At 39.0% G+C, this 26,947-nt stretch overlaps 1 protein-coding gene across 2 annotated transcripts; it reads left to right on the top strand.

Annotated features, from left to right (window-relative positions):
- Window positions 1–26,586, top strand: tfe3a (transcription factor binding to IGHM enhancer 3a). Of its 2 annotated transcripts, none has more exons than XM_062427056.1 (11): window positions 1–401; window positions 4,738–4,836; window positions 5,622–5,684; window positions 6,866–7,028; window positions 7,679–7,864; window positions 9,122–9,220; window positions 16,799–16,919; window positions 20,605–20,661; window positions 21,412–21,487; window positions 21,775–21,922; window positions 22,596–26,586. In XM_062427056.1, the coding sequence occupies exons 1-11, from the start codon at window positions 280–282 to the stop codon at window positions 22,992–22,994; spliced, it is 1,533 nt and encodes a 510-aa protein (XP_062283040.1). In that variant the 5' UTR covers window positions 1–279; the 3' UTR covers window positions 22,995–26,586. The 2 variants fall into 2 exon arrangements, with proteins under 2 accessions (XP_062283040.1, XP_062283039.1); XM_062427055.1 differs by having other exon boundaries at window positions 21,412–21,499.
- Window positions 26,587–26,947: the final 361 nt, after the last annotated feature.

Genomic DNA, 26,947 nt, shown 5'->3' with positions numbered 1-26,947 from the left:
GTCTGTGTGTGTGTGTGTCTGTGGTTCAGTCTGGAGGCTGCTCAGGTGAAGCTGACACTCTCATCATCTGTGAGCTCTATATGAGCCTTTACTGATCTCCTGGTTTACTCCACAAGGATTTAAAGCTCTTTGGATGTTTGTGTGCGTGAAACATGCTGTTGTGATTTCACCTCCCTTGAGACTTTGATCCCTCGGTGGCTGCTGGGAAAATAAAAAGCGCACCTTTTTTTTTTTTTGCTCGGTCTTTCTTTGGGTTTGGTTCTTTACATCGGTGCAGAAATGTCAGCTGTCAACTCCGACCACTTAATGAGCGGAGACCCGGAGCAGCTGGAGGCCGGGATCCTTCAGCAGCAGACCGTGTTTGTCATCCTGGACTCGGCTGAAACACTCAATCTGGTCCGGTGAGTTGCGGAAGTCCTGGAAGTCACTGTTAGCTCTGCTGTGTTGGGAACATTACACTAAACTCCATTCATAAATATGCATATTTTACAGCAGCTTTGCTCTTCTTTATAATACATTATTGTCAGGAAATATCTGAAGTCTGGTGTTATATATATATATATATATAGTTTATTCTGGTTAAATCGGCAAAAGTGTGTTTCCTACTAATCTATGAAGCATCAATCACTGCTGCTGCACCAGAAATGAAGGCTAATCATTTAATAAAGTTGTTTTTTATGTGCTTAAGTTTAAATATGTGGCTTTGGTCAACGCCGAATTATAATTAACCTCCTAATTATGCTGTGAAATATCATGTTTTGTTGTGTAAGAAAGCAGAAAATAGCGAATAAGCAAGTTATATTGAAATTGAGAGATCTGTGAATGGAGTTTGGTGTGAAGGGGGCTCACCCAATGTATCTGAAACTATAAGGAAGCTGCTGTCATATCTCTTAATGATGATAAGCAGGGTAGTTAGTAGCTATACTGACCTCAATAAAGTGGGCGTATCAGAGTTCAGTGAATTTTATCTGAATTAAATCTAGCCTTCAGTGAGGTTACAGTGGAGAAAGATCAGTTCATTGTATTACCAGGAATTTGGCTTTATGCACAGGATTTATGCCGAATTAATTTTATAATCTAAAATTTCATAAATATACTTTAAGTCTTGTTTTGCACGTGTTTTGTAATATATTGACAAGCAAGTTGAGTTTAAATTGACAAAGTTATGAATGGAGTTTGGTTCCTGGGTTGCAAACAAAGAAGCAGGTTAAAAATGGAGTAAGGTTGTAGTGTGAAAGTGCTGAGTGTGTGTTTTTTGTCACAGTGATGATGATGATGATGATGATGATGATGAAGATGATGAAGGTCAGTTTTTGTGTGTGTTCCTGTGTGATGGTTTCAGACTCGTTTTTAGGCACTTTGTTGTTGTAACTGTCTGACCTTTGACCCCTGATCCTCTTTACTTTCTCCTGTAATGAGTCATCCAAGATTAGCAGGCGCACACCTACACACACACACACACACACACACACACACACACACACACACACACACACACACACACACACACACACACACACACACACACACACACACACACACACACACACACACAGCAGGTCGTGCTCATGTATTTTCCCAGGGGAAACGGAGAGACAAACAAGCAGAGCTACAGGTCTTGTCTAGTCCTCGATGTTGTTGTTAACCCCCCCCCCCCCCCCCCCTTTTTCCATCACACCACCGCACCCTGCTAACACACACACACACACACACACACACACACACACACACACACACACACACACACACACACACACACACACACACACACACACACACTCAAACACACCACAAACTAAAATGTGTGGGCGGCAGTGAGACAGAAAGAGAAAGAAAACAGCAGAGGACACGTCTGTTTGTGTTTAACAAAACCACTGAAGAGGAGATTAGAGGATGAAGGTGATGAAGTGAAGACTCGAAGGTGAAGTAGCGAGAGAGCTAAGCTGTCTCAAGTGATGAGGATGATGAAGATGATGAAGAAGATCAGTGTCTCAGTTCAGGTTGTTTCTGCTACGTTTGAAGTTTTTTTTTTTGTCCAAACTGTTTCCAGATGCTGTTTAACCAGAAACACATCCAACTTTCTTTTTAGCGTCATTTTTTACAGCGTGCACCGCTCGGCTCCTTCCCATTCAGAAACCACAACACCTCTTCACACCTCCCTTTTTTTTTTTTTATGATTTCCTGTTTGTAACTCAACAACTCTCACTCCATTTTCAGGTTGTAAAGCTACAATTAGGGAAATATTTTAAGACTGAATTCACACATATGTTGATTAAAATATCGTCCTGATCATATTTCTAATCTCAGAACAGGAAATCTGCACAAACTGGGGCCTAAAGTCTTTAAGTGGATTCTGATTTGATTTATTCAGGAGTAAAAACAACAAGTTTATCTTCAGTTTGAACCATTAAAACCAGTTTCCTCTGTTATTTAGCTGATTCGCTCAGATCTGTTGGTAGGAGACATAAAAAAAAAGACATTTCTGAAGAAAATCGAAGTGCTCTCCCTCGCAAATGACTGTTCTCAACACTGTGAAAAGGTTAAAAAAGGCTCAAATTGTTAAAAGTTTGCTTGTGAGTGTCTTACGGTTGAAGTGGAAACACTGAAAGGAGCTGAAGTGTCATTCAGAGTGGAAACACTGCAACGGTTTGATGCATCAGTTGAACTGGAAACATTGAAGGCGGCTGAACTCCGGACGTATGAAAGTGAAGCTAATGAAAGAGTGAAAGAGAGGACTTGAAGTGTCATTTTATGTGAACGTGCTGAAAGTAACTGAGGTCTAAACACTGTAAGAAGCTGAAATGAATCGGTATGATGGAGCTGAAAGTAGTTGAGTAGTTCATGTGCAGGTTGAAGTCTACTAGTGTCCATTAAATATGAGCTGTGATCAAAGCAGTGTAAATGTTTTCACTGAAAGCAGTTGAGGTGCCAGCTGAAGACAAACAAAGAAACTGAAGATGAAATATGAGTTGGTGAGAAAGCGCTTTAGGTATTTACTACTTATTTAATCCTCTTCATCCCTGGTGAGACTCGAGGCTTCAACGATCCGCCTCCGTCTGCTGCACGCTGTTCCATGTTCGCTCCGTGTTAGATCCGTCTCCTTTCATCTCAGACTGGATTTGAGTGCATCTTAGTGATTGTTCCTATGTTGCTTTATCTTCTGTAAACTTAGTAGCACATTCATACTTATTGCATCCAAATCGCCAACGTTGATCATACCAGTTTGTTTACATTTGGACCGAAATGATGTAACCATATCTGATGCACAGCTTGTAGATACAGCCATTACTTCTGATTGATGCCTGTTGAATCCTGATGTCTTAGAGAACTTTTTTAAAATCTTTTGCATCGGGAGCTGCAGTGTGCCGACTTTTCTTCTACCATTACAGATTTAGTTCTTTGGTCTAGCACTTATTGTTTTCCCTTAGTAACAACAAAATATCATGAGCATATAAGAAAAGTTTAATGCTCCTGATTCCCATGTTTAGGCTCGTCTCTTTTAACTCAGCTGTCCCAGTTTGTTTTGGGCTATAGCCTCACTTCCTTTTCCCTGATAGAGTCCATCTTATCTTGGGCCAATCATATGTGTCATTAAATTAAAGAACTCTTGTGTTGATTGGTTGTCAGCAAGTCCGTACAAATAGTCATATTTTCTAGCTCTTGGTGCAAAAAGGATCGATTGCAGGAGACGTTTCAGTACTACTTGGTATCGATTTATTACGATTAATACCTTGAAGGTATCGAGTACCGATACTCAGCCCTAATACTATACATACCTAATAGTTTCTTCACTAGTGAGCAGTAAATCAAGATTTCAGACACTCATTAATCATCATTTTGCATCATCACCATCAGCTGTAGAGGCCTGCAGTGTTAATCTATAAAATGTGGAGCATTGTATTGTGTGATTGTTAGCAGACAGTAGTGCACATGTAATGAACGCTACTTCCATTATGTGAGGTTTTGCGGGCGCCATACTGTGGATATATAACACTGGGCAGGATAAATGCTGTATTATTATCCAGATTACATGTTAAGACCAGGTGTAAAAATAAAGGGTCAACATATAATTTGAAGTGTTGGTTAAAAACCTGTAATGACCCTTCACGCCTGAATCCTGCAGCGTTTTGAAAGGTGCTGAGTCAGCGTGAGTCAGACAAGTTCAGTCATCAGAGATTTAATGAGACAAACAGAAAGTGAAAACTCAGCAGGTCTGAATAAAGTTCACACTGTGAGGCTGCTGACCGCTGAAACGGGCGCAGAGATGGACGACTGCCCCCCGGATCAGCCGGCGCAGAAAGGGTTAAATGTTACATTTTTACTACAGCAGCTGTTTGTGCTCAATTCTGCTGATTTTAGTTTGACTGAAACTTTTTACAGCGGAGGAGGAGGAGGTGTGTCTGCAGCTCCATGTGGATGGCGTTATAACGGAAGTGACTCAGCAGAAACACTCACACACACACACACGCACACTTCCTGTCAGTGTGTGTGTGCGTGTGTGTGTGTGTGTGTGTGTGTGTGTGTGTGTGTGCGCGTGTCCTTCACATTCTTCTTCTCTGATTTCTCGTATAAACTCTGTCCTCTTGCCTCCTGTGCTGCAGCAGGAATGTGTTTTTCTGTCTGTGGTTTTTCTTTTTTTTCTTCTGTTCACTTCCACACAGTCAGCATTTGATCACAGCAGCTGCAGAAAAGCAGATTTCTGATTGGTCCGTTCTTGTCTCTCTCTCTGTGTCTCAGGGTGGAGTCCGGCATCGTCGCTGACATCGAGGTCGACAATTTGCTGCCGTCAGAGTCCGACACCTTCTATCAGATTAAGAGTCAGCCAATCAGCTTCAGGTAACTTCTCCAGGAATCACGTTAAAACAACAACAGATAAGCATCTGAATAAACATAAACAATAAACAGCTGATTTCACATCTGTTGCCATGGTAACGTCACTGCAAGGCCCCCCAACAGCATCACATTTATCTAAAGCTCCTATCAGACATGCTGCTCTTTAACCGGAGCTGCAACTAATGATTATTACCATTATCAATTAATCTGTCAACTTGTTTTTCAATTCATTGATTGGTTATTTGTTCCATAAAATGTCAGAAAATAGTAGAAAATGATGATCAATGTCTCCCAAAGCCCAAGATAACATCCTCAACATTTTAGATATTCACTTTACTGTGACACAGGATGAAAGAAACCAGAAATAACTCACATTTAAGAAGCTGAAATCAGAGAATTTGGATGTTTTTTCTGAAAAAATGACTTAAAAGATTAATTGATTATCAAAATAATTGGTGATTAATTTAATTCATAGTCTATAAAAACTGTTTTCAGCCACAATAATAATAATAATCTATATTTGACATTTTCAAGTTTTGAAACAAGTTTGAAAAGTAAAATAATCTCAGTGAGGAGACCAGACAGCAGCTCTTAATCTCTGCTGGAGGCTAACAGCTACTAGTTTAATGCAGCCCAGTCTCCAGGTGCATCGTGGGTAACGTAGGCAGCAGATCTGTAGGCAGAAATATGTGAATAAATCCTCCTTTCATCAGACGATTAAAAAATAAATAAAGTAAAATTAAATCGGTGATGTCACAATCTGATTGATTGAACTTCTCTCTCTGCAGTGCTTCAGCAGCAGTCTCCTCTTCATCAACTTCATCCTCACTGCCGTCAGCCATGTCGTCAAGGTAACAACACAACTCTTTCTTACTTTCTTTCTTTCTTTCTTTCTTTCTCCTTTACGTCTCCTCCTCACGTCTTAGCTCCTCCCAGTCAGGATGTGAGAGACAGACGTGAGGATGATGGAGAGACGTCCTCGCTCACTCCTGCCTCGTCATTTTAAGGAGACGTCAACTAATCATGACGCACACCTCGACTTTGAAATATGAAGAAGTCAAATATCAACATGTAGAACTCAGATTTTCTATTATTTGATTATGGATCTATAACAGTGTCTGGCTGTCACAGAATAAAACACAAAAATATTGATTATGTAGTTTGTGAAAGTCTGACGTCATTTTCAGGCTTTATCAATAAAGACACTCGATCAGAGGAGTGCTGCTGTGATTCGCTCTAAGCTCCCCCAGGAGTCTCCTCGTCTCCTCTGAGGGGAAGGACGGAGGAGTGAGAAATTAGAAGAATGGAAAGCGCCTCGACTTCTGGTTGTTGTTGTTTCAGTCCAGCAGAGGGCGACGTGGGTCTCCTGATAGATCACAGTCAAACACTGATATCTTCTCCTCTCCTCTCCTCTCCTCTCCTCTCTTGTTTCCTCTCCTCTCCTCTCCTCTCCTCTCCTCTCCTCTCCTCTCCTCTCCTCTCCTCTCCTCTCCTTTCCTTTCCTCTCCTCTCCTCTCTTGTTTCCTCTCCTCTCCTCTCCTTTCTTCTCCTATCCTCTCCTCTCTTGTTTCCTCTCCTCTCCTCTCCTCTCCTCTCCTCTCCTCTCCTCTCCTCTCCTCTCCTCTCCTCTCCTCTCCTCTCCTCTCCTCTCCTCTCCTCTCTTGTTTCCTCTCCTCTCCTCTCCTCTCTTGTTTCCTCTCCTCTCCTCTCCTCTCTTGTTTCCTCTCCTTTCCTCTCCTCTCCTCTCCTCTCTTGTTTCCTCTCCTCTCCTCTCTTGTTTCCTCTCCTCTCCTTTTTCTCCTCTCCTCTCCCTTTTCTCCTCTCCTCTCCTCTCCTCTCCTCTCCTCTCCTTTCCTCTCTTGTTTCCTTTCCTCTCGTCTCCTCTCCTCTCTTCTCCTCTCTTGTTTCCTCTCCTCTCCTCTCCTCTCCTCTCTTGTTTCCTCTCCTCCCCTCCTCCTCCTCTCCTCTCCACTGCTCCTCCTCCTCCTCTCCTCTCCACTGCTCCTCCTCCTCCTCCTCTCCTCTCCTGCAGGGTTTTGATGCGTCAGGACCTGATGCGTCAACAGGCTCTTGAGGAGGAACAGAAGGAGGCGCAGCAGCTCTCCCGCCTCCCGACTGACTCCTCCTCCCCCGTCTCCGTGTCCATGTCGTCCTCCTGCAGACCTCCTGCTCAGGTCCCTGTGGAGGTGCTCAAGGTACCGCTCAGGATTCCTTTTATGTTCCTGGACGTTTCATCTGGGTTCAAACCTTTGAATCCACCAACATTTTAATTTCATCAAATAAACTTTATAATCCTGAAATCTGACTTTTATTGTTAAAACATATTACCACTTTAAGATGAAAAAAAGTTATGAAAAATACTTTTAATGTGCTGTCATTTACATTCATAATGTTGCACATACAACGTAATAATATCTGTAAAAACAATAAGTAGAAATGACTCAATGTGACAAGTAAATTTATAATAATTTCCATATAATTTGACATTTTTTATACAATAAAATAAGTTGTATGTATGTATGTTCAGCTCACATCAATGCACAGTTCCAAAAAAAGATGCAATTCGTGAATAAAATACATTTAGAGTTACAAAAATCATATATTTAACTTGTTATATTTAGATTTTTGAACAGGATATTTAGCTGGAAACAACAAGATGATAAATCTGAACAGCAGAGCTTCAGATATCCTGACTACATATCCCATAATGCACCTGGTTAGAGATGTTCATTAGAGCCTCTCTGCAGGTAAACAGCCACAGACTGTCAGGTGACATCACTGTGACATCATCAGAACACATTATACCTGTGTGTGACTCCTCCTCCTCCGTCCGTCCGTCTCTCAGGTGCAGACTCACCTGGAGAACCCCACCAGGTATCACATCGAGCAGTCTCAGAGGCAGCAGGTGCGTCAGTATCTCTCCACCACTCAGGCCGCCACCGCCAAGACTGTCAATCTGATGCTCGGCCCCTCCCCCCAGCTCTGCGTCGCCCCCGGCAACCAGCCTGCAGCCAGCAGCCCCAAACGTGAGGTAACGTCCTGGTCCTGAACCTGAACCTGAACCAGTTTCAGGTGTGTTTACGTATGCACAAATGTCCCGACTCAGATCAGGATTTGGGCGTTTTGGAGTCTCCGGCTCACAGACAGAACTTAAAGGAGCAGTTCACCAGTTTTTTTTAAACTAAGTCAGCAGCAGTCCTTCCTGCCTGAATCACAGTCTGCTGAGTCAGTTGACCAGAGAGGATCTGAGTCAGACCTGCAGGACACAAAACACACACACACACACACACACACACACACACACACACACACACACACACACACACACACACACACACACACACACACACACACACACACACACACACACACACACACACACACACACACACACACACCGTTTCCAGTTCAGCTGAGTTAAACAGATTTTCTTTCTTTTCTTTAAAGGATAATCTGATTCATCAGACTTCTGAATGAAAGTGTTTAAAGGCTGAGACCACAATTCTTACAAGTGTCTTAAAACAGGTGTATACATGAACATTAAAGCTGTTTTTCTTGCTGTAATCATTCCTCCTGTTCATACTGACCATTAGAAGATCCCTTCATAATGTTTACAATGGAAGTGATGGAGGACTAAATCCACAGTCCTCCTTCTGTGCTAAAAAATGTGTTTAAAAGTTGATCTGAAGCTAATATGAAGCTTCAGTCGTCCAAATGAGTCAAATCTTCATCTTCTATGTTTCAACGTTACAGTGTTTTTAGTACCAAAGTATTTTTGTTCCTATACTTCCACCACAGCTCAACAGGGAAACACTAAGAGGGAATCTGATGCCAAAAAGACTGTAAATGTGTCAGATATCACTTGATGTGACTAACTCAGACTGATGAAGCTCAATAGAAGCTGATCATCTACTTTTAAATGACTGTGTGGAAACACTGTGGATTTTGTCCTCCATCACTTTACATTGAAAGCACATTTGAAGGAGATCTTTTAATAGTCAGTATGAACAGGAGGAATGATTACAGAGAGGAAACCCTCTTTCACTGTTCATACAGACACCTGACTGCTGGTTTAACACACACTGAACCTCTGCTGACACATATACAGAAATAAAACTGCAGAATTTCTTCAGAGGAAAAGTGACAGAAAGAAACAAGAAAAACTAGTTTAAAGACAAAATCACTGACTAGCACATCAATGAACTGTTAAATATTGATTTTATGTTAAAATAATGCACTCATGGTAAGTTGTCTGTTGCTGATCTAAGCCTCTGATTGGTTCATTCAGTTCGAAGAGACAATCATCGATGATATGATCAGCCTTGAATCGAGCCTCAACGAGGACTTCCTGACGCTGATCGATTCCGGACCTCAGCTCGCTACCACGGTAACAGTAAACACACGTGTAAATATTTTCAGCACTGTGGGAAAGTTTTCGGCACTAAGAGTAAAATTAGGATGTAAACAGCAGAGACCTAAATTAAATCAGTGTCAGTTGTGAGCAGCTTTGTCTTTGCCGCACTGCAGTTTTTCGGGTTTCAGAGTCTCGGCTGCTTCTGTGTCTCCATATAATCCCAGACTGACTCCATGATGTAGAGATCAGGACTCTGCAGGACTCATCCTTGTTGTTCTTGTTGATGAAGATGGTTCTTTATAACTCCGGCTGCATGTTTACACTCGTTGTCTTGCTGCAGAAAAACATTTGGGACCAATCGGACGCCTCAATGACGGTGTTGCATTATGGAGAAGAATGTAAACATCTTAAGTGGCTAAAACTATTCCACAGTACTGCACACACACACACACACACACACACACACACACACACACACACACACACACACACACACACACACACACACACACACACACACACACACACACACACACACACACACAGGCTCAGACGTTCTTCGGGTCGCTAAATTCCAGTTTTCAGCTCATTTGATGGCTCTGCTTTACAGTTCATGTCTTAAATCTTGCTTTATAGGAAATGTTTGTTCTCTTATCTTACACAGACCAGACCTCTCAGTAATGTCCCAACAGATACCTGTAGATATATGACAGTGATTAAAGCCTGGATGTCCTGCTTTTACTCTAATCTAAAACCCCACATCATCTGCATTAAGAAAAAATAGTGTTAGTTCCATTAACATCTGGATTATAGATAATAAAAGTATGCATGCATTTAGAAAAGTGATCGCTGGATTCATCGACTCCAGATTATCACGTCACTTCAACTTTGATGAACTTCCTGGAGGTTTTTTTTAAATTTATTTTTGGGGTTTTTTGCCTTTTATTTTTGATAGTATTTGGCAGAGAGGCTGACAGGAAACAGAGAGAGAGAGAGAGAGAGAGAGAGAGGGGTCAAAGGTCCCTTGCCAGAATCGAACCAGGGACGCTGCCATTATGTGGCATGTGCAACAACACAACAAACAAACTGCCCTAAAGTAAAGCTAATGTAGCCTATTAGCTGAGTTTCATACATCCAGTTTAATTTCGGAGTAAAAACAGAGACGTGGCCACAGGAGCTGTTTCCAGCTATTTTGGGCCTCTATGCAAAATCTTGTTTGTGCTTCCCCCACCTTCATCGTTATCATCGTCACCATCTGTAAAACCTCTGACTATGATTAGTGATGTCATTAAAGGCCATGCTTGATATTGCTTGTTGTTAATACTGTGAGAGACACAAAGCCTAATGAGCATAGGGTCATTCAATGAATTTTGGACTTGTTATGCAACATCAAAATGAGCTCATGGAGTAGTGAAATGAATATTGGACCAGTGACTTAAGTTCATTATCGAGGGGTTGAAGATAAGTAAAGGACTCAGGAAGGAAGTAGCTGGAGCCAGAGGGCAGGTTCACAAGGGTCATTTTAACTTCTGTTGAAAAAAAAAAAAAAATACTGATACAAAAAAAACCTTCTTTAGCTTCACTTTCACAGCAGGTCAAAACAAAAAAACCCAATATTTCATCAGATAAACATTCTGTTAAAACCAATACCAGACTCAACTCACACCAACTCAACCTCTTAATGACCCATGTAGATGTTAGTTCCTCCAAACATTACAGTCTACAGTAATGCCCCTTATGGTGTAATAAAGTTCAGCTCAGTGTTTTCAGGTTTCCACAGTCCTGAGTTGAGCTTCTTCATCACGGAGAGAATCCAGAGCTCAAGGTCCGAGGCAGATAATCCTCAAAAACTGAGTCTGAATAACAGCAGGACTCTGTTATCTATGACCATGTTAAATTCATACATTATACTGTCAATATAAAACTATAATAGCAATTAAATGAGCTTTAACTGGACACTATCTTCTTATCTTTTTAACATCAGTCGAATGCATTTCTTACACACCTCATGTTTTTATAATAGCCGACCAATTAGCCAACCAATGAAGCTCCATGCCAGAATTTTGACTTTTTTAAATCAAATATCTTTATTTTATATTCCAAAATCTACATGAACTAAGGAATACATTTTCAAATGAGAGATAAATGTTGCTTTATAAGAAATGATCTCCCTTATAAATCATGTCAGTATCCATGAAAAACAGCTGAAACATTTACCCTAACAGCTGATCTTAGATCTTAGGAAGGAAGGAAGGATGGAAGGACGGAAGGAAGGACGGAAAGAAGGAAGGAAAGAAGGAAGGAGGGAAGGGAGGACAGATGGAAGGACAGATGGAAGGACGGAAGGAAGGAAGGAAGGAAGGAAAGAAGGAGGGAAGGGAGAAAGGAAGGAAGGAAGGACAGATGGAAGGAAGGAAGAAAGGAAAGAAGGAAGGAAGGAAGGACAGATGGAAGGGAGGAAGGAAGGAAGGAAGGACAGATGGAAGGATGGAAGGACAGAAGGAAGGAAGGAAGGAAGGAAGGAGGGGAAGGGAGGAAGGGAGGAAGGAAGGAAGGACAGATGGAAGGACAGATGAAAGGAAAGAAGGAAGGAAGGAAGTAAGAAAGGAAAGAAGGAAGGGGGAAGGAAGGAAGGACAGATGGAAGGAAGGAATGACGGAAGGAAGGAAGGGAGGAAGGAAGGACAGATGGAAGGACAGATGGAAGGGAGGAAGGAAGGAAGGACAGATGGAAGGATGGAAGTAAGGAAGTAAGGAAGAAAGGAAGGAAGGAAGGAAGGAAGGAAGGAAGGACAGATGGAGGGAACATTTACCCAAACAGCTGAAAACATTGGTTAGAAAATTAGAAAAGTAATTAAATGTAATAAGTTACATTACTTTGATGAAGTAATTGAAATAGTTACATTGCTTATTATATTTTAAACAGAGTAACTAGTAATCTGTAACCTATTACATTTCCAAAGTAAGCTTCCCAACCCTTGTTATGACAGCTTTAGCAGCTCGTTTAGGCTCAGAGCAGACCAGTGTAACCATAGTAACGCCTGCCTCACTGGGGCTGTCCCAGACTCTCTTTTTCCGTGTCTGAGTCTGAATACTCCTCCCAAAACATTTTAAGTCTTTGTTTAACCATTTGTATTAAAGCACAGACCCTGTCAACCCAATTCTGAGGGCAGTTTTACATTTTTAGGAGCATTTCGCCCTTTTTCTCGTTTCCTTATAGACACACAGTGAGGAGACAGGAGGCCATGATGCAATAAACTGTGTCCACTTAGTGTCTATTTAGTGACTGTCAGTGTGTGTATGCATGTAGACCTGAATTCACACCCTCCTCCAGTGAAAACTTAACACTTGTTGCTTCATGTTCCTGCTTCACACACACACACACACACACACACACACACACACACACACACACACACACACACACACACACACACACACACACACATAGAGCAGATTTAAATGTGCTCAGTTAAAATTTGTCAGAGCAGAATATCAGTTCAGTTTTCCAGACTTCCTCCTTTCTGCTGCGGCAGCTGTGGGTGGAGACATCGGCCTGTGTGTGTGTGTGTGTGTGTGTGTGTTTGTGTGTGTGTGTCAGGGAGATAATAAGTTCACTGGGAGGGTTTTTTTTTTCTCTTTCTTAAAGAGCTGTTTCCCCATTTTACAACAGTCATCCAAACAGAAAAAGGAAGAGAAGCTGCACAGCTCGTCTCTCTGTCTCCTCTCTCTGCGAGTGTGTGTGTATGTGTGTGTTTGTGTGTTTGCTTGCTTGTGTGTGTGTGTGTGTGTTTTCATGTGTAAGTGTGTGCCGCTGTGAAACCAAGACATAAAGATGAGGATTTTAGTTTTACTGCCGGATCATGAGAAGAAGAGGATTAAATCGGAGGTAAAGAGTTTTGTGTTGTTTTGTCAGGTCAGTTTGAGCTCTGACCTCTGACCTCAGAGCAGCTCTGCACTCTGCTGCTGAGCGAGGAAACTGAGGAACAGTAAAAGTAGAGTTAGCACTGTGTAGAAATACTGTTGCAAGTTAAAGTGTTTGCAGAGATTAACCATCTTTCTTTAATCTTTGAATCTTTGAATCTTTTGAGGAAGTTTTAATACTTAAAGCAACAAAACCTTCAGTGCTGAAAACAGGTTTATGTGTCTCTCTGTGGAGGGAAACGGCAGATGATTATGATTGATTATATCATGATTAATAACTTTATTATATCTCTGAGGCAACAAACAGAGTGACTGAAGCTACATCAACATATTTAGAAGTGTAACTGAGACTTTAACTTGTTTTTTTTAAAGCGAAAGTTTAGTGTGACAACAACAAGTTTTATTAGTTCAACTGGTTTTAATTTTAGTAGAGACACTTCCTCTGGGTTTTTCTCATTCACACACACACACACACACACACAGGCACACACACACACACACACACACACACACACACACACACACACACACACACACACACACACAAAGATCCTGACTCTGTGAAAACATAAACTTTATTGCGGATGTATTTCACTGATAGAAGCAGCCTGAACCTGCTGGACTTATGGATAGAAAGATGAACTTTATTCACTCAATGCAGTTAAAGCTTTATTCCACTTATGACGAGCACAGAAGGTGAATGCACGTTTATCACCAGTTCATGCATTATTATCGTGAACGTGAGTACGGTATCTCATATTTTTTAAGGTATAAAAGTGAGGATAAATATGATGGCAGCTTATTTATTTAGGATGGTGTAGTCTGGTTTCCTGCGAGTGGTGAGTGCTGTGTGAAGGGTTTAGAGGTGTGAGCAGAGTTGCCTGCATGTTGTTGTATCTGTGACTAAACTTCCCTCAGTCGTGGTTAATTTGCAGCAACTCGACCACGAAGGCCTGATTCATGCTGAGTTCTTTGCATTATTGCTTAAAATATCTAAAATTATAAAAGAATTGATTATAAAAAAAGACGCTGACTCCCTTTGACAATGACTTTAACAGCCAATCAACCAATTGTTGCAACTCTGCTCATGTTAACATTTAGCTGAAAGTCTTTTGAAGAGTTGCTAGAAACCAGTCAGATTCCTCGTGTGTGTGTGTGTGTGTGTGTGTGTGTGTGTGTGTGTGTGTGTGTGTGTCGGTCAGGGTTATCTGTTTGATGTGCGCTGAAGGCAGCTGTTATCATTCCTGCTGCCTTCCTGTTCGATCAGCAGATTCCTCGGCTTGTGGAGAGACGGCTCAGCTCAGATCAGAGTTCACGCTGCTGAAAGTCGCTCGGCTGCACAAATGAAACCTTTAAAACATATAAAACACAAACAGATTATATCATAAACTTTAAAAAGGATTCTGTTAAATGTGACAAAACAGCAGCAGAACATTATAATGATAAAAATGTTTGAGCTGATCATTCATTAACTTATTACTAACAGCCACCAGTTTAAGACTTTTTAAATCTGTTTAAATGTTGTTTTCCTGTCGATTGCGCAACTTTTATCCTCCTAATTCAAAGTTGACCCGGTCTAGTTTGATTGTTATAAAACAAAGGTATAAACTATCACCCAATTCTGTGTTAAACCATTTTATCCAACTTATTATCACATTTTTTACACATATTTTTGTAAATTATGGTTAATAAGCCTCATTTAAATGAAACTATACCTCATTTTTGAGTTGTTCCTCGGGGGGTCAAAGTTGACCCGAGGACAACAGGAGGGTTAAGACCGTATATTTATATTTATCGTCACTTTCTCCTGAAGGGTTTTTTTTACTTTATGGTCGTCTTATCTTTTCTCATCCTGTCATTTTATGATGTTTTATTGACCTGTTATCTTTTTATTGCTTCATCATAAATGTTATGACTCACTGCTCTGGTGTTAAGCACTTTAACGCATGAAGTCTTACTATTATTATTATTATTATTATTATTATTGTTATAAAAGTCTGTGATGTAGGTCGGTCCCCAAAAACCAATTCTCCAATAAAAGCTGCTATTCAAACACCATCACTGTCTGTTTACTGTTAAACTTACTAAATGTGAAACTGCTGTTAGTGAAACTAGTGAAACTAAACTTCTTCCTGCACACTTATTTCACTTTTTGTTTTAACAACAACCCAGAATTTCTTAATATCAGAGGTTTTTTTTTTTCCAAACTGGTCCAGATGCTGTAAAAAAAAAAACACAGCAGGAAGTCAGTTATATATTTTGGCTGCTGAGCGACACAGTCAGCAGGTGGAGCTAATCGAGGATATTTAGGTACTTTAAAATGTTTAATGCATCAAACTTCATATTAATATTATTCAGTGGGACATAAACTTCACACAAACATCATCATTTCTAATGTGCATCATTAATAAATCAACTTAAAACCTCTTAAGAGAGAAAAAGGAGGCTGCAGAACTTCATTAGTTTTATTTAGTATCAAAGTAATAATAATAATAATAATTAATAATAATTAATAATAAATAATACATAGTAAATAATAAATACTAATAATAATTAATAATAATTAATAATAATTAATAATAATTAATAATAATTAATAATAATTAATAATAAAAATAATAAAAAATAATAAAAAATAATAAAAAATAATAAATAATAATAAATAATAAATAATAATAACAAATAATAAATAATAAATAACAATAATAAATAATAAATAATAATAATAAATAATAATAATAATAAATAATAATAATTAATAGTAAACTTTATTTTTGTGGCACCTTTCCAAACTGAGGTTGCAAAGTGCTTCACATAATACAATATAAACTATTTAAGCAAAATAAAATGAACAGAATATCACACAAAAAAACACAATTAAAAAAAATTATATTAGACATTAAGCAATTAAAATGATAAATTCTCTCTTTCTTTCTTTCTTTTCCTTTTTGGTTTGTCACTATTTAAACACATAAACATGTGATTATTTGCTTTATTTATTCATGTTGTGTATTTGAGTTTAATGACTGAAATAAACAAAACTAAAACTATATATATATATATATATATATATATATATATATATATACAACAATATTACAGAAATGCCGGTCTGTAAGGTCGGTGTTTTAAAAGCTGACTCAGCTGATATAACAGTAAAAGCATGATCTCATTTACTTTTAAATAATCAGTGATAATTGTCTTTACATCCATTTTACTTTTCAGCAAACTTTTTATGAAGACTATTTACCACAATGTGAACAAATATGGTGTAAAAATGGGCCCGAAGTTGTAGCTAAAGGTTGAAGCTAATTCCTGCTAAATACTTTAAAAAGAAAACTGATGCACTTTAAAAAAAAAAGTTGTATACTTGATTTTATATATTCTATTTATTCTGTATTTTAGCTGCTTTTACTGTGGACCATTTTTACTACTTTCTGATTATTACTATTTTTATTTTCCATGTTATGTCACATTAATCTTATTTTTTCTTTGTTTTGTTCCTTTTAACCAATCAATCTTTATTTGTATATTTCTTCTTCTTCTTCTTCTTCTTCTTCTTCTCATTATTGTTAATGTTTAGTAAGCTGTAAAATAATTACACACAGTCTGGAAACATGAGTTTAAACATCTAAGTGGTGCGTTCATGATCGGTGTGTGATTCTGTGCTCTGATTGGTTCGTTCCAGCTGCCGGGGAACATGCTGGACGTGTACGGCGGCGTTGGCAGCAGAGGGTTGGCCATGCCTACCATCACCGTTAGCAACAGTTGCCCGGCCAACCTGCACGCCGTCAAGACTGAGCTGAGCCGTGAGTTTGAGTTTTGGTTATTTAATGTTTATTTTAAAATCCTTCATTCATCCCTTGAACACAAATACACCAAAATAATCTTTTACACACATAAATGATTAAATATATATATATATATATATATATATATATATATATATATATATATGTTTATATGTGTGTGTAACAATGAAAAGAGTTGAAGCACAGACACAAGTTCAGTCTGTAACAACAACATAAAGACACTTAAGTTGTTCTAACTTGAACTCTGAAACGTCTCTTTGAGGAAATGAAGAAACAAACAAAGTGTCCTCTCATGTCGATGTTTCAGACGTTGCAGCCTGAAAAGCAACGAAACCTGAACTGAAAAAGGAAACGCCTAAAATCAAAAATTTCCAATGAATAATGTACGTGACAAACAAAGAGCTTCAGTACAAAGTTCAGAGGTTGTGATCTGTTTGTTCATAAGAAAGAACATCAGTCACCCAGCGCTGTGACTCACTGGGTTTTTTAATAGTTTTTGGAACAACAACGGAGGAATGAGATGTATCAGACTTTTATACACACACAATACTTGTTAGTAGATCAGTTTATTGTTGGTTTGGATCCAAACAAGAAGAAAAATATAGAAAATAAACAGCATTAGCTTAAAATGTAAAGATTCACAGTGTTTCAGTGTGTTAAACTAGCAGTCAGGTGTCAATATAAACAGTGAAAGAGGTTTTTTTCCTCTCTGTAATCATTCCTCCTGTTCATACTGACTATTAAAATCCTTCAAATGTGCTTTCAGTGTAAAGTGATGGAGGACAAAATCATTTAAAAGTAGATGATCAGCTTCTATTGAGCTTCAGCAGTCTGAGTTAGTCATATCAAGTGATATCTGACACATTTACAGTCTTTTTAGCATCAGATTCCCTCTTAGTGTTTCCCTGTTGAGCTGTGGTGGAAGTATAGTAACAAAAAGACTTTGGTACTAAAAACACTGTAACGTTGAAACATAGAAGATGAAGATTTGACTCAGATCAACTTTTAAATACATGTTTACACAGAAGAAGGACTGTGGATTTAGTCCTCCATCACTTCCATTGTAAACATTATGAAGGGATCTTCTAATGGTCAGTATGAACAGGAGGAATGATTACAGCAAGAAAAACAGCTTTAATGTTTATTTGGGCTCCTGATTGTTGGTTTAAGACAGACTTGAAAAATTGTGAACCCATCCTTTAGTATTACTGGAAAATATGATTGATTTAACTTCATACTTTTATAGTATTTATTGGTTGGATGGTGAAACAGGTTTTAAATCAGATTCAATGTGGATTTAAAAAGCATTAAAAAGTCTTCACCTGCAGAGCTGATCCCTGATTGGATCAGACAGTTCTGATGTCACGCCTTCGAGGTTTAAGCCCCTCCCCCCCTCGGTGTGTCCCTTCTTCTTCCTGCTAAAAGTGTTCTTCCTTCAGTTTGATGAGTCAACATCACAGCTTCCTCTGAACATGCACACACTCGTATTTTCCCACATCATCAGTTCCCACTTCCTGTTCAGTCAACATGATGAACATTCACACAGTTTTGTCTCTCTTCAGTTTTTTTCCAAACGGGTGGAAGAAGTATTAGAAGTACTCAGATCCTTTACATGACCGAAAGTACGAATACAGCAGTGCAAAAAAGTACATATACAAGTATTATGAGCTTAATGTAGTTAAAGTATTGCAGTAAAAGTCGTTGTTGGAAGTATAAATTTCCTCAAAACTGTGCTTAAATCTGCAGGCTGGAACTTTAACTTATAAATGAAAGTCTGTTACATTCAATCCTTTGCTAAACGAGTTCATACAATGCTGATTAATCCCATCACCACCAGATAAATCTTTCTATATTTGACAGTTTTAAAATGTCATTCCCACTCAGCCATTTCCACTAGCAGCGTGGCTAACTTCCTGTTAGCTCTCTGCTAACGTTATCACACTGAATGGATCAACTTCTGACAGTGAAACGACTCATTTCTTCAGGATTGTTTGACACTAAAAACATTTTTATCCAAAGCTGTAACAGTAGAGAGGCGGATCCTATGTGACATAAACATGTGTCAACAGTGTTTATGTAATTACTCCCACTGCCAGAAGGGGGAGACATAAAGTCCTGCACTGCAGCTTTAAGTACAGTAGTGGAGTGAATTACTTTCTGAAGCCGCTTCAGGATTAATTCAGTGTGAACTTTGAGATCAGTTAATAAATAAGAGACCTGAGAATAAAGAGCAGCTTTGAACTTACAGATGGAGGCTGGGATGAAACTAGGGCTGGGCGATAATGCCAAAAATCGTCAAAATCACGATTAATTGAACTTTTAACCTCGATCTCGATTAATGAACGATTATCTCCTCCCTTGATGAACAATGATGTGTTATCACAGTTTCTTTTGTTTTGTATTTGACACTGCTGCCCTCACACATGAGGATCTTTAGGGAATGAAAATAATGATGTTTTAAGGCAGGGGGGGTCAAACATGAGGCCCGCGGGCGAGAACCGGCCCTCTGAGGAGTCCAATCCGGCCCACTTTCCTTCCTGTCTTCCTTTCCTTCCATCTTTCCTTCCTCCCTTTCTTCCTTCCATCTGTCCTTTCTTTCTTTCTCTATTCCATCTTTCCTTCCTCCCTTTCTTCCTTCCATCTGTCCTTTCTTTCTTTCTTTCCTTCCTTCCTGTCTTCTCTTCCTTCCATTTGTCTTTCCTGTCTTCTCTTCCTTCCTTCCTTCCATCTGTCCTTTCTTTCTTTCTTTCTTTCTTTCTTTCTTTCTTTCTTTCTTTCTTTCTTTCTTTCTTTCTTTCTTTCTTTCTTTCTTTCTTTCTTTCCTGTCTTCTCTTCCTTCCTTCCATCTGCCTTTCATTCCTTTCTTTCTTTCTTTCTTTCTTTCTTCCTTCCTTCCTTCCTTCCTTCCTTCCTTCCTTCCTTCCTTCCTTCCTTCCTTCCATCTTTTCCTCCTTTAGGGAGGTAAAATAATGATGTTTTAAGGTGTGACGCTGTGGTTAATGTCTAGTTTACTTGATTATAAACTATGTAAAGATCATGGTTTGGGTTAAAATGATCACTGGAGACACGTTTTCAAATTCCTTAAAGATATGCAACCATTGCTGTCATGGCAACAGTGAACACCACCATTAATTGTCATGAGCAAGATTAAGTCGATTAGAGTTTTCTAAATGTTGGTTTTGATTATTTTTCGATTAATTGCCCAGCCCTAGATGAATCCTGTTGTAGCTCGCCTGATCTGCAGCCTGATTAACTTGATTAATTTATACATTTTTTTGTCTATAAAAGTGTGGAAATTGTGGGAAAAAGCCTTCTAATTTCCAACAGTTAATGTAATTCACAGTTGTAATTTGGTCTGATCCTCAGTCAGAAACCCAAAGAGATTTAATTTATTATCATGTATGGAAAAGAAAGGTATTAAACTTTTTAAACCTCCACATTTTTAGCATCTTTGCTTGAAAAAATAATTCAAGCAATTATTAGATTATCTAAATAGTTGCTGATTAATTTTCTATTAAGCGACTAATTGTTGCATTCAAAACTTTTCTTTTTAAACTGTCAAATGTTTGTTATGATGATGATGCTGCTGCTGCTGCTGCTGCTGCTGCTGCTGCTGCTGCTGCTGCTGCTGATGATGATGATGATGATGATGATGATGTCATTGTTATTATTGTTGTTGTAGATGTGGAGTCCAAAACTCTGATCAAAGAGAGACAGAAGAAGGATAATCACAACCTCAGTGAGTACTGCACTTTATTATAATACTTGACTAATAGCTACAGTATCACTTCTCAGATATCAGAGAAACATCCGCAGGAAGGTTTCAGCTGGTTTCTCTCAGTGATTCTGAGTCAAAGTGGAAATAAAACAGCAGATTTTCTGACACAACTAAATGTGATCACAGCGATGATTTAAATTAAAGATGATTTACGGTCTGATATCGTTCGTCTCGGAGGACTGAGATCAGCTGCCGACAGTTTGATTCTTCCTGCTGTTTGTTCGTGTCTGATTTCAACATGTTTCTGTTCCTGACGACAGGATCTGCTGTGGTTTTATTGCAACATGTTTGATCAAACTGAAAGAACAGATGCTGCTGTCAGACACTGAGATTCACTAAAAATGTTTTTAAAAAAAGAAAAAAAAGAAGAGGAAGAAGAAGAAGGGTGTGTTCAGCCTCTGATTCATTGCAGCAACAAGAAAAACATGAATCAGTCTTTTATAAACCTTTAATTCAATACAAATTATATTGCAAATTAAAAACTAATAGAATAAAATGAACAAACAGCAGAAAATACATAAGTCTGAGCAGGTTAGAAGATGCTGATACAGCAGAATACTGAAGTGAATACAAACTGTGTCGTTTAAGTTTTTTTTTAAATATAGTAGCTATATATATATTTAGTTTTTTGTAGATAACTTCTGACTAAATGTGAAACTCTGCAGCAGTGAAAATACTAAAAACAATCATGTTCATGTTGTTGTTTTCCAGTCGAGAGAAGGAGGAGGTTCAACATCAACGACCGGATCAAAGAGCTCGGAGCGCTCATCCCTAAAGACAGCGACCTGTCAGTTCACATGTACTTCATTCTCACACTGATCACATGACTGTAGTGTTTATGTTCAAAAGTGAAGATATAGTGAAGATGTTCTGCCAACTTCTGATGATAATATGCTTTGCCTTGACATTAGATGGAAACACAGCTAATAATACCCTCGAGAAGTGTCACTATATGTTTATATTAATATATGTAACGTCTGTAGAGCCAATGATTTGTTCACATTCTGCCTGCGACTTGTTACGCTCGTTGTTGTTGCTGTGTTAACGAGACGTGGCCTGTGATTGGTCGAGCAGGGAGACGAGGTGGAACAAAGGAACCATCCTGAAGGCGTCGGTGGATTACATCCGCAAACTGCAGAAAGACCAACATAGATCTCGAGAGATGGAGGAGAGACAGAGGAGGCTGGAGAGCACCAACCGCTCTCTGATGCTCAAGATACAGGTACAGATGTCAGCCAATCGGTGATCTTCAGCGCTCACATTTCAGATGTCTATGAGTTGTTAACAGCTCCACCAAATAGTGATTTTTCCCTCTAAACTTCTCACATGGATTCATTTCAATAAATGTTCAAATGATCCAAAATTTCAGCAAAAATCAAAGATTAGAGAAAAAATCCAAAAACTGAAAACACATTTGTGTATCAGAACTTAGTTTTTTCTTCTTTCCTCTCCCATTAATCATCTCACCACCCCTCACATTTATCTGCTGACCCTTTAAAGGGGCCCCACCCCTAGGTTGGGAACCACTGGACTAAACTAGCTAACTGTATATAAAGTAGTGTAAACTAGCTCCACCTCCAGCAGCTACAACAGTAACATGCTGCTCTAACACTGATGCTTCACTATTAATAATCTAATGATGTCATATATAATAATATATCAGTCAGAGGACCAAACCACTACTTTTACTGTAATACTGCATACTACATCACTCATAATACTGCAGTACTTTTACTCTAATACTGCATACTACATCGCTCATAATACTGCAGTACTTTTACTGTAATACTGCAGTACTTTTACTGTAATACTTTGACTACATCACTTATAATACTGCAGTACTTTTACTTAATTAAAGGATCTGAGTTGATGAATTGTTTGGGTTTTTGTTGCAGGAGTTGGAGCGTCAGGCTCACCACCACGGCCTCTCCTCCTCCTCCTCCTCTTCCTCTCTTGACGTCACCGTGGCCGACCACCAGGCACTCCTGTCCCAATCGCTGCATCACCACTCCTCCTCTGTTGTCATGACGACCCTGGCATCCCCGCCTCTGGGTTTAGATGCCCTGAGCTTCGCGGAGCTGGATGACCCTCAAGGGGTGTCGGGCATCTTCTCCCCCGACCTGATGTGCGACGTCGGGCTGACGGCGCTCGACAGCCTCGGAGACATCCTGATGGAGGAAGGAGGAAGAGGAGGCGTGATGTCACCTGTGGGAGGCGCCGACCCACTGCTGTCCTGCAGCGCCTCAAAGAGCAGCAGTAGGAGGAGCAGCTTCAGCATGGACGACGACCTCTGATGACATCAGCACTTTGAGGGATTTGATTGGTCCGTGCTGGAGGCAGGAGGCGGGCCTGCTGGGAGCATTTTTTTTTTGTTGTTAAACAGAACTAGTTTTAATCGATGACATCACAAACTAAAAAAAAAAATGCACAAAGTCGATGTCACAGGGAATCATTGTCCTACAGTGTAACCATGGCAACCACTGTCCCTCCAGAATCCTCCTTTGTAACCATAGTAAGCACTGTGTCCTCAGTGTAGCCATGGTAACTACTGCGTCCTCCTCCGTACCCATGGTAACCACTGTATCCTTCCACTGTAACCTTGGCGATCACTGTGTCCTGAGGCGTGAGTTCAGCCCAGAGACAACTGCGAGCTGATTGGTTGTTACTGAACAAACCCCTCACAGCTGATTGGTTAGTAGAGGTGCGGCTGGTCGGCGCTTAAGGTGATCAATAACTCTCAATAAGGATCAATAGCAGCTGAAAAGTCTTAAATTCAGTTTTTAAAACAGTCTGAATTTGTTGGTTTTAGTTTAGAAGACGTTTCTTGTTCTCAGGATAAACAAAAACATCATCAGTGAAGAATTCAAGACTCCAAAATGAGCTGAATTTGGCTTAAAGTTCTTCATTCTGCACCACGAGGAACCTGAAACGTGTTCTTTAATGCAGTGAAAGGAGTCGTTTTATAAATCTAAGCTGCTCTTAAACAGTTTTAACTTCCTGCAGATCAAAAAACTCTTAAACCATCCTGATGAACTGGCTCTTTTGCTTCCAATCAGCTGTTAATGGTTGTGTTTGACCAATCAGTGACCTGCAACACTGTAAAGCTGCGTCCTGATAGGTCCTGCTCCATCACATGGTCAGGATCAGGCACGCTCTGAAGAGAACTCCTATATACTCATGCAAAGTCAAAATTCTGACTTAATTAAAATGATGAGATAATAATTTCAGTGACGTCATGGCGGCCGACGGGTTAAAGGAACCACAGCGTCCTGGTTTAAGTCCTCGCTGACTCTTTAATAAAGGCTTAAAATGATCAAAATACTTCAAGATACTAATTTAAAATTGCGACTCGCTACATTAAAAATATTAGATAAGTCATAATTCTGATTTGTTTCTGATAATCTTCACCTTTTTAAAGTATTTGTTTTTTACTTTTAACATTTAAAATGATGAGATATTAATACAAAATTCTGATTTACCATCTAATGATCTTACTTAAAAGTCCAAAATTTGGCTCAGTAACTTGTAATTCTGACTTTAAAAAGTTACATTTTTGACTTTTCATGAGTATGTTGTTATTCTTAAACGTATCTTTTCCTGACTCCAAAGCGATTCCTCACAAGACGGGTTCCCAAAAAATGTTCCCAGAAAGGTTCCTGTGGTTGAAAAGGGCTTAAAATCACCTCTGTTGACATATATATATATATTTTTTATAATGATTTAAATGAGAGTGAATCAGTTGTTTTAGCTGTTAATATAAAAGTCCTGCTGCGCCCCCATCAGTGATGTCACAGCAGTACGGAAATGATCGATTGATTATATGAGTTTCACTGTTCTGACCAGTTTAACCAAGAGAGACAACATATCAAACACATCCGAGTCTTAAAGTGTTTAATCACCTCTAAGCCAGTTTTCAGAGTAAAGAAGCAGTTTGAAATGATTATAGTTGAGTATTCAGGAAAAAGGTTGGAGGGTTTTTTAATGGGACGTCTGCTCTGACACCTCAGTCCTGTTAAATGTAAATATGTACATAAACACATGAATCTATAATCACTGTGTGCTGGAAACAAACACCCTGAGCAGATGTTTTAGTGGAAGAAATGAGAAAACGTCAGCTTATTTTTAACGTTAGGCTATTAGTCTGTTGTTATCTTAAGATTTCAGAGGAAACCGAAGGGAAACTATTGATCCACCAGCAGCATCGCCTGGATCTGTTCTCATGGAGAGAGAAAGCTCGTTTTAAAGGGGCATACAGCTGTTTTAGCTGCTCCATCAGTGTTTACATTAATGTCCTTCTTTTAATCAGTGTCACTTCAAAACATTTTAAGAATCCACCTGCAGAGAGATAATCCAGTATCAGGATGTTTTTCATCATTTTGTAATTATGTTGAGAGCAGTTGAGAGCAAAATCTCTCCCTGCTTAAGTTCAAATGTGAGATTTCAGAGTCGACTGTGGACCAAATTCACTAAACAGTACGAACTGTAGTTTGGAACCAACAGCCAAGTTATATAGGAGTTAACGATAGCATCTCTCATCTATGACTTACTGAGGCCATGTGCACACGTAGCCGGGTATTCATAATAACGGATAATAACGGACCCCCCCCCTCCTTTTTCAATAATAACATCGTCCACACTGGATCGATTTCAGAAAAGTTTTCATCTACCTGAACCTGCATAAATACGCTGCATGAAGCCTAAACAAAGGTTGCACACCTGACGACGTTAATGCATTTACTGTTGCATACTTTGACGTTTGGGAACCTAAAACTCCCAAAATTTCCACTTTGGCCGAAGTTTTCAGAAATAATAGTTTACAGTGACCTAGAACTGAGTTTTCGTGTGGATAAAAGGCAAAAACGTATGAAAATATATTGTTTTTTCCAGATACCCGCCTATGTGTGTAAATGCCCGTAATGGACACCAGCTAGTTGTAAGTGTTAACAACAGTTTGTGCAGTCAGCTAACGAACATTAACATCAACTGGTTAACAATGAGCTGTAGATTATCTGTAGTTCAGAATATCCGTTAGCTATAGCATGTCTCATCTTGGACAAATTCAACTAATAACTTAATTGACACCAGCTAGTTGTAACTGTTGACTACAGACTTGATAGTTTGTACAGTCAGCTAACGTTAGGAGTTAACAGTGAGCTAACAGACTGTTGGCTGCAGCTGAAAGATAAGACGCTGCAGTTTGGAGCCAACTGATAAGTTAGCGGTTAGCGCCACAACATCAGTTAGACACAAAGCTAACTCACTGCTGTAGCTGAAGCTAGCAGTCAGGTAGCTTTGGGTTTAAGTGTTCTGCACATTAATGGCGTCTGCAGACAAACATGAAGCAGCAGATTTGTTTCTTTGCACATTAATGACATTTGCAGACAAACATGAAGCAGCAGATTTGTTTCTTTGAGGTTTGTACAGAAACTCAGGGTTAATCTGACGTCAGCTGTCTGCTTCACATTCAGACTCTGTGACACCTGAACCTTTAAAATGTTTGAAATTTCAATCCAGCAGATTCAGTTTCATCACTTCCTCACTGACGGAGAAACATTTTAATAATGAGGATATCACCAGAATAAAGAGCCATGAACAGTCAGGATGTTACACCAGGTGATACCGGTTACTATAGCAACAGCATCCGGTTCAGCTGTCAATCATCTGTTATCAGGTGAAAACTTCTTCCAGAAAGGGATTTATGTTTGTCCTTTATCGATGTATTATTATATTTTTATGACATCTATGTTTACAAACACACAGCGCAGTGTTTATTTGTTTCATGTAGTCTGAAAATGAATTGAATATATTTCATTTAACGTCACGTTTGTTTTTATAGATCCTATATATGTTTCAGATTTAAACTTTTTTTATTGAAATAAACTCATAAAAAACAGTTTTCTTTTCTTTGTCTTTTATTTCCTCACAAACATGAACAAGTACATCAGCTGCTCTCAGCCTGTTTCCATCATATTACTTTAAAAAAATGTTCAAGAATTCATAAGACTTATAGAAACGATAATAAAATATATATATAAACTTTAATATAATTGTTTTTCAATAATTCAACAATGTGCAGACAATGGACGGATGTAAATTAGTGAAACAAAAATTAAAAAGATAAAATATTTGCCAAGTACAACATTCAGTATACACACACAAAAAATTAAATGAAATAAAATAAAATATAAAACAAAAATCAGAAGAGATTTTTATTAACACATAATACTGAACATAATTTAAATGTATT

The sequence above is a fragment of the Scomber scombrus genome, chromosome 10 (genome assembly GCF_963691925.1).
Source record: "Scomber scombrus chromosome 10, fScoSco1.1, whole genome shotgun sequence".
Classification (NCBI taxonomy): Eukaryota; Metazoa; Chordata; class Actinopteri; order Scombriformes; family Scombridae; genus Scomber; species Scomber scombrus.
Note: the sequence above shows the minus strand (reverse complement) of the source record. Positions and strands in the feature narration are given on the sequence as shown.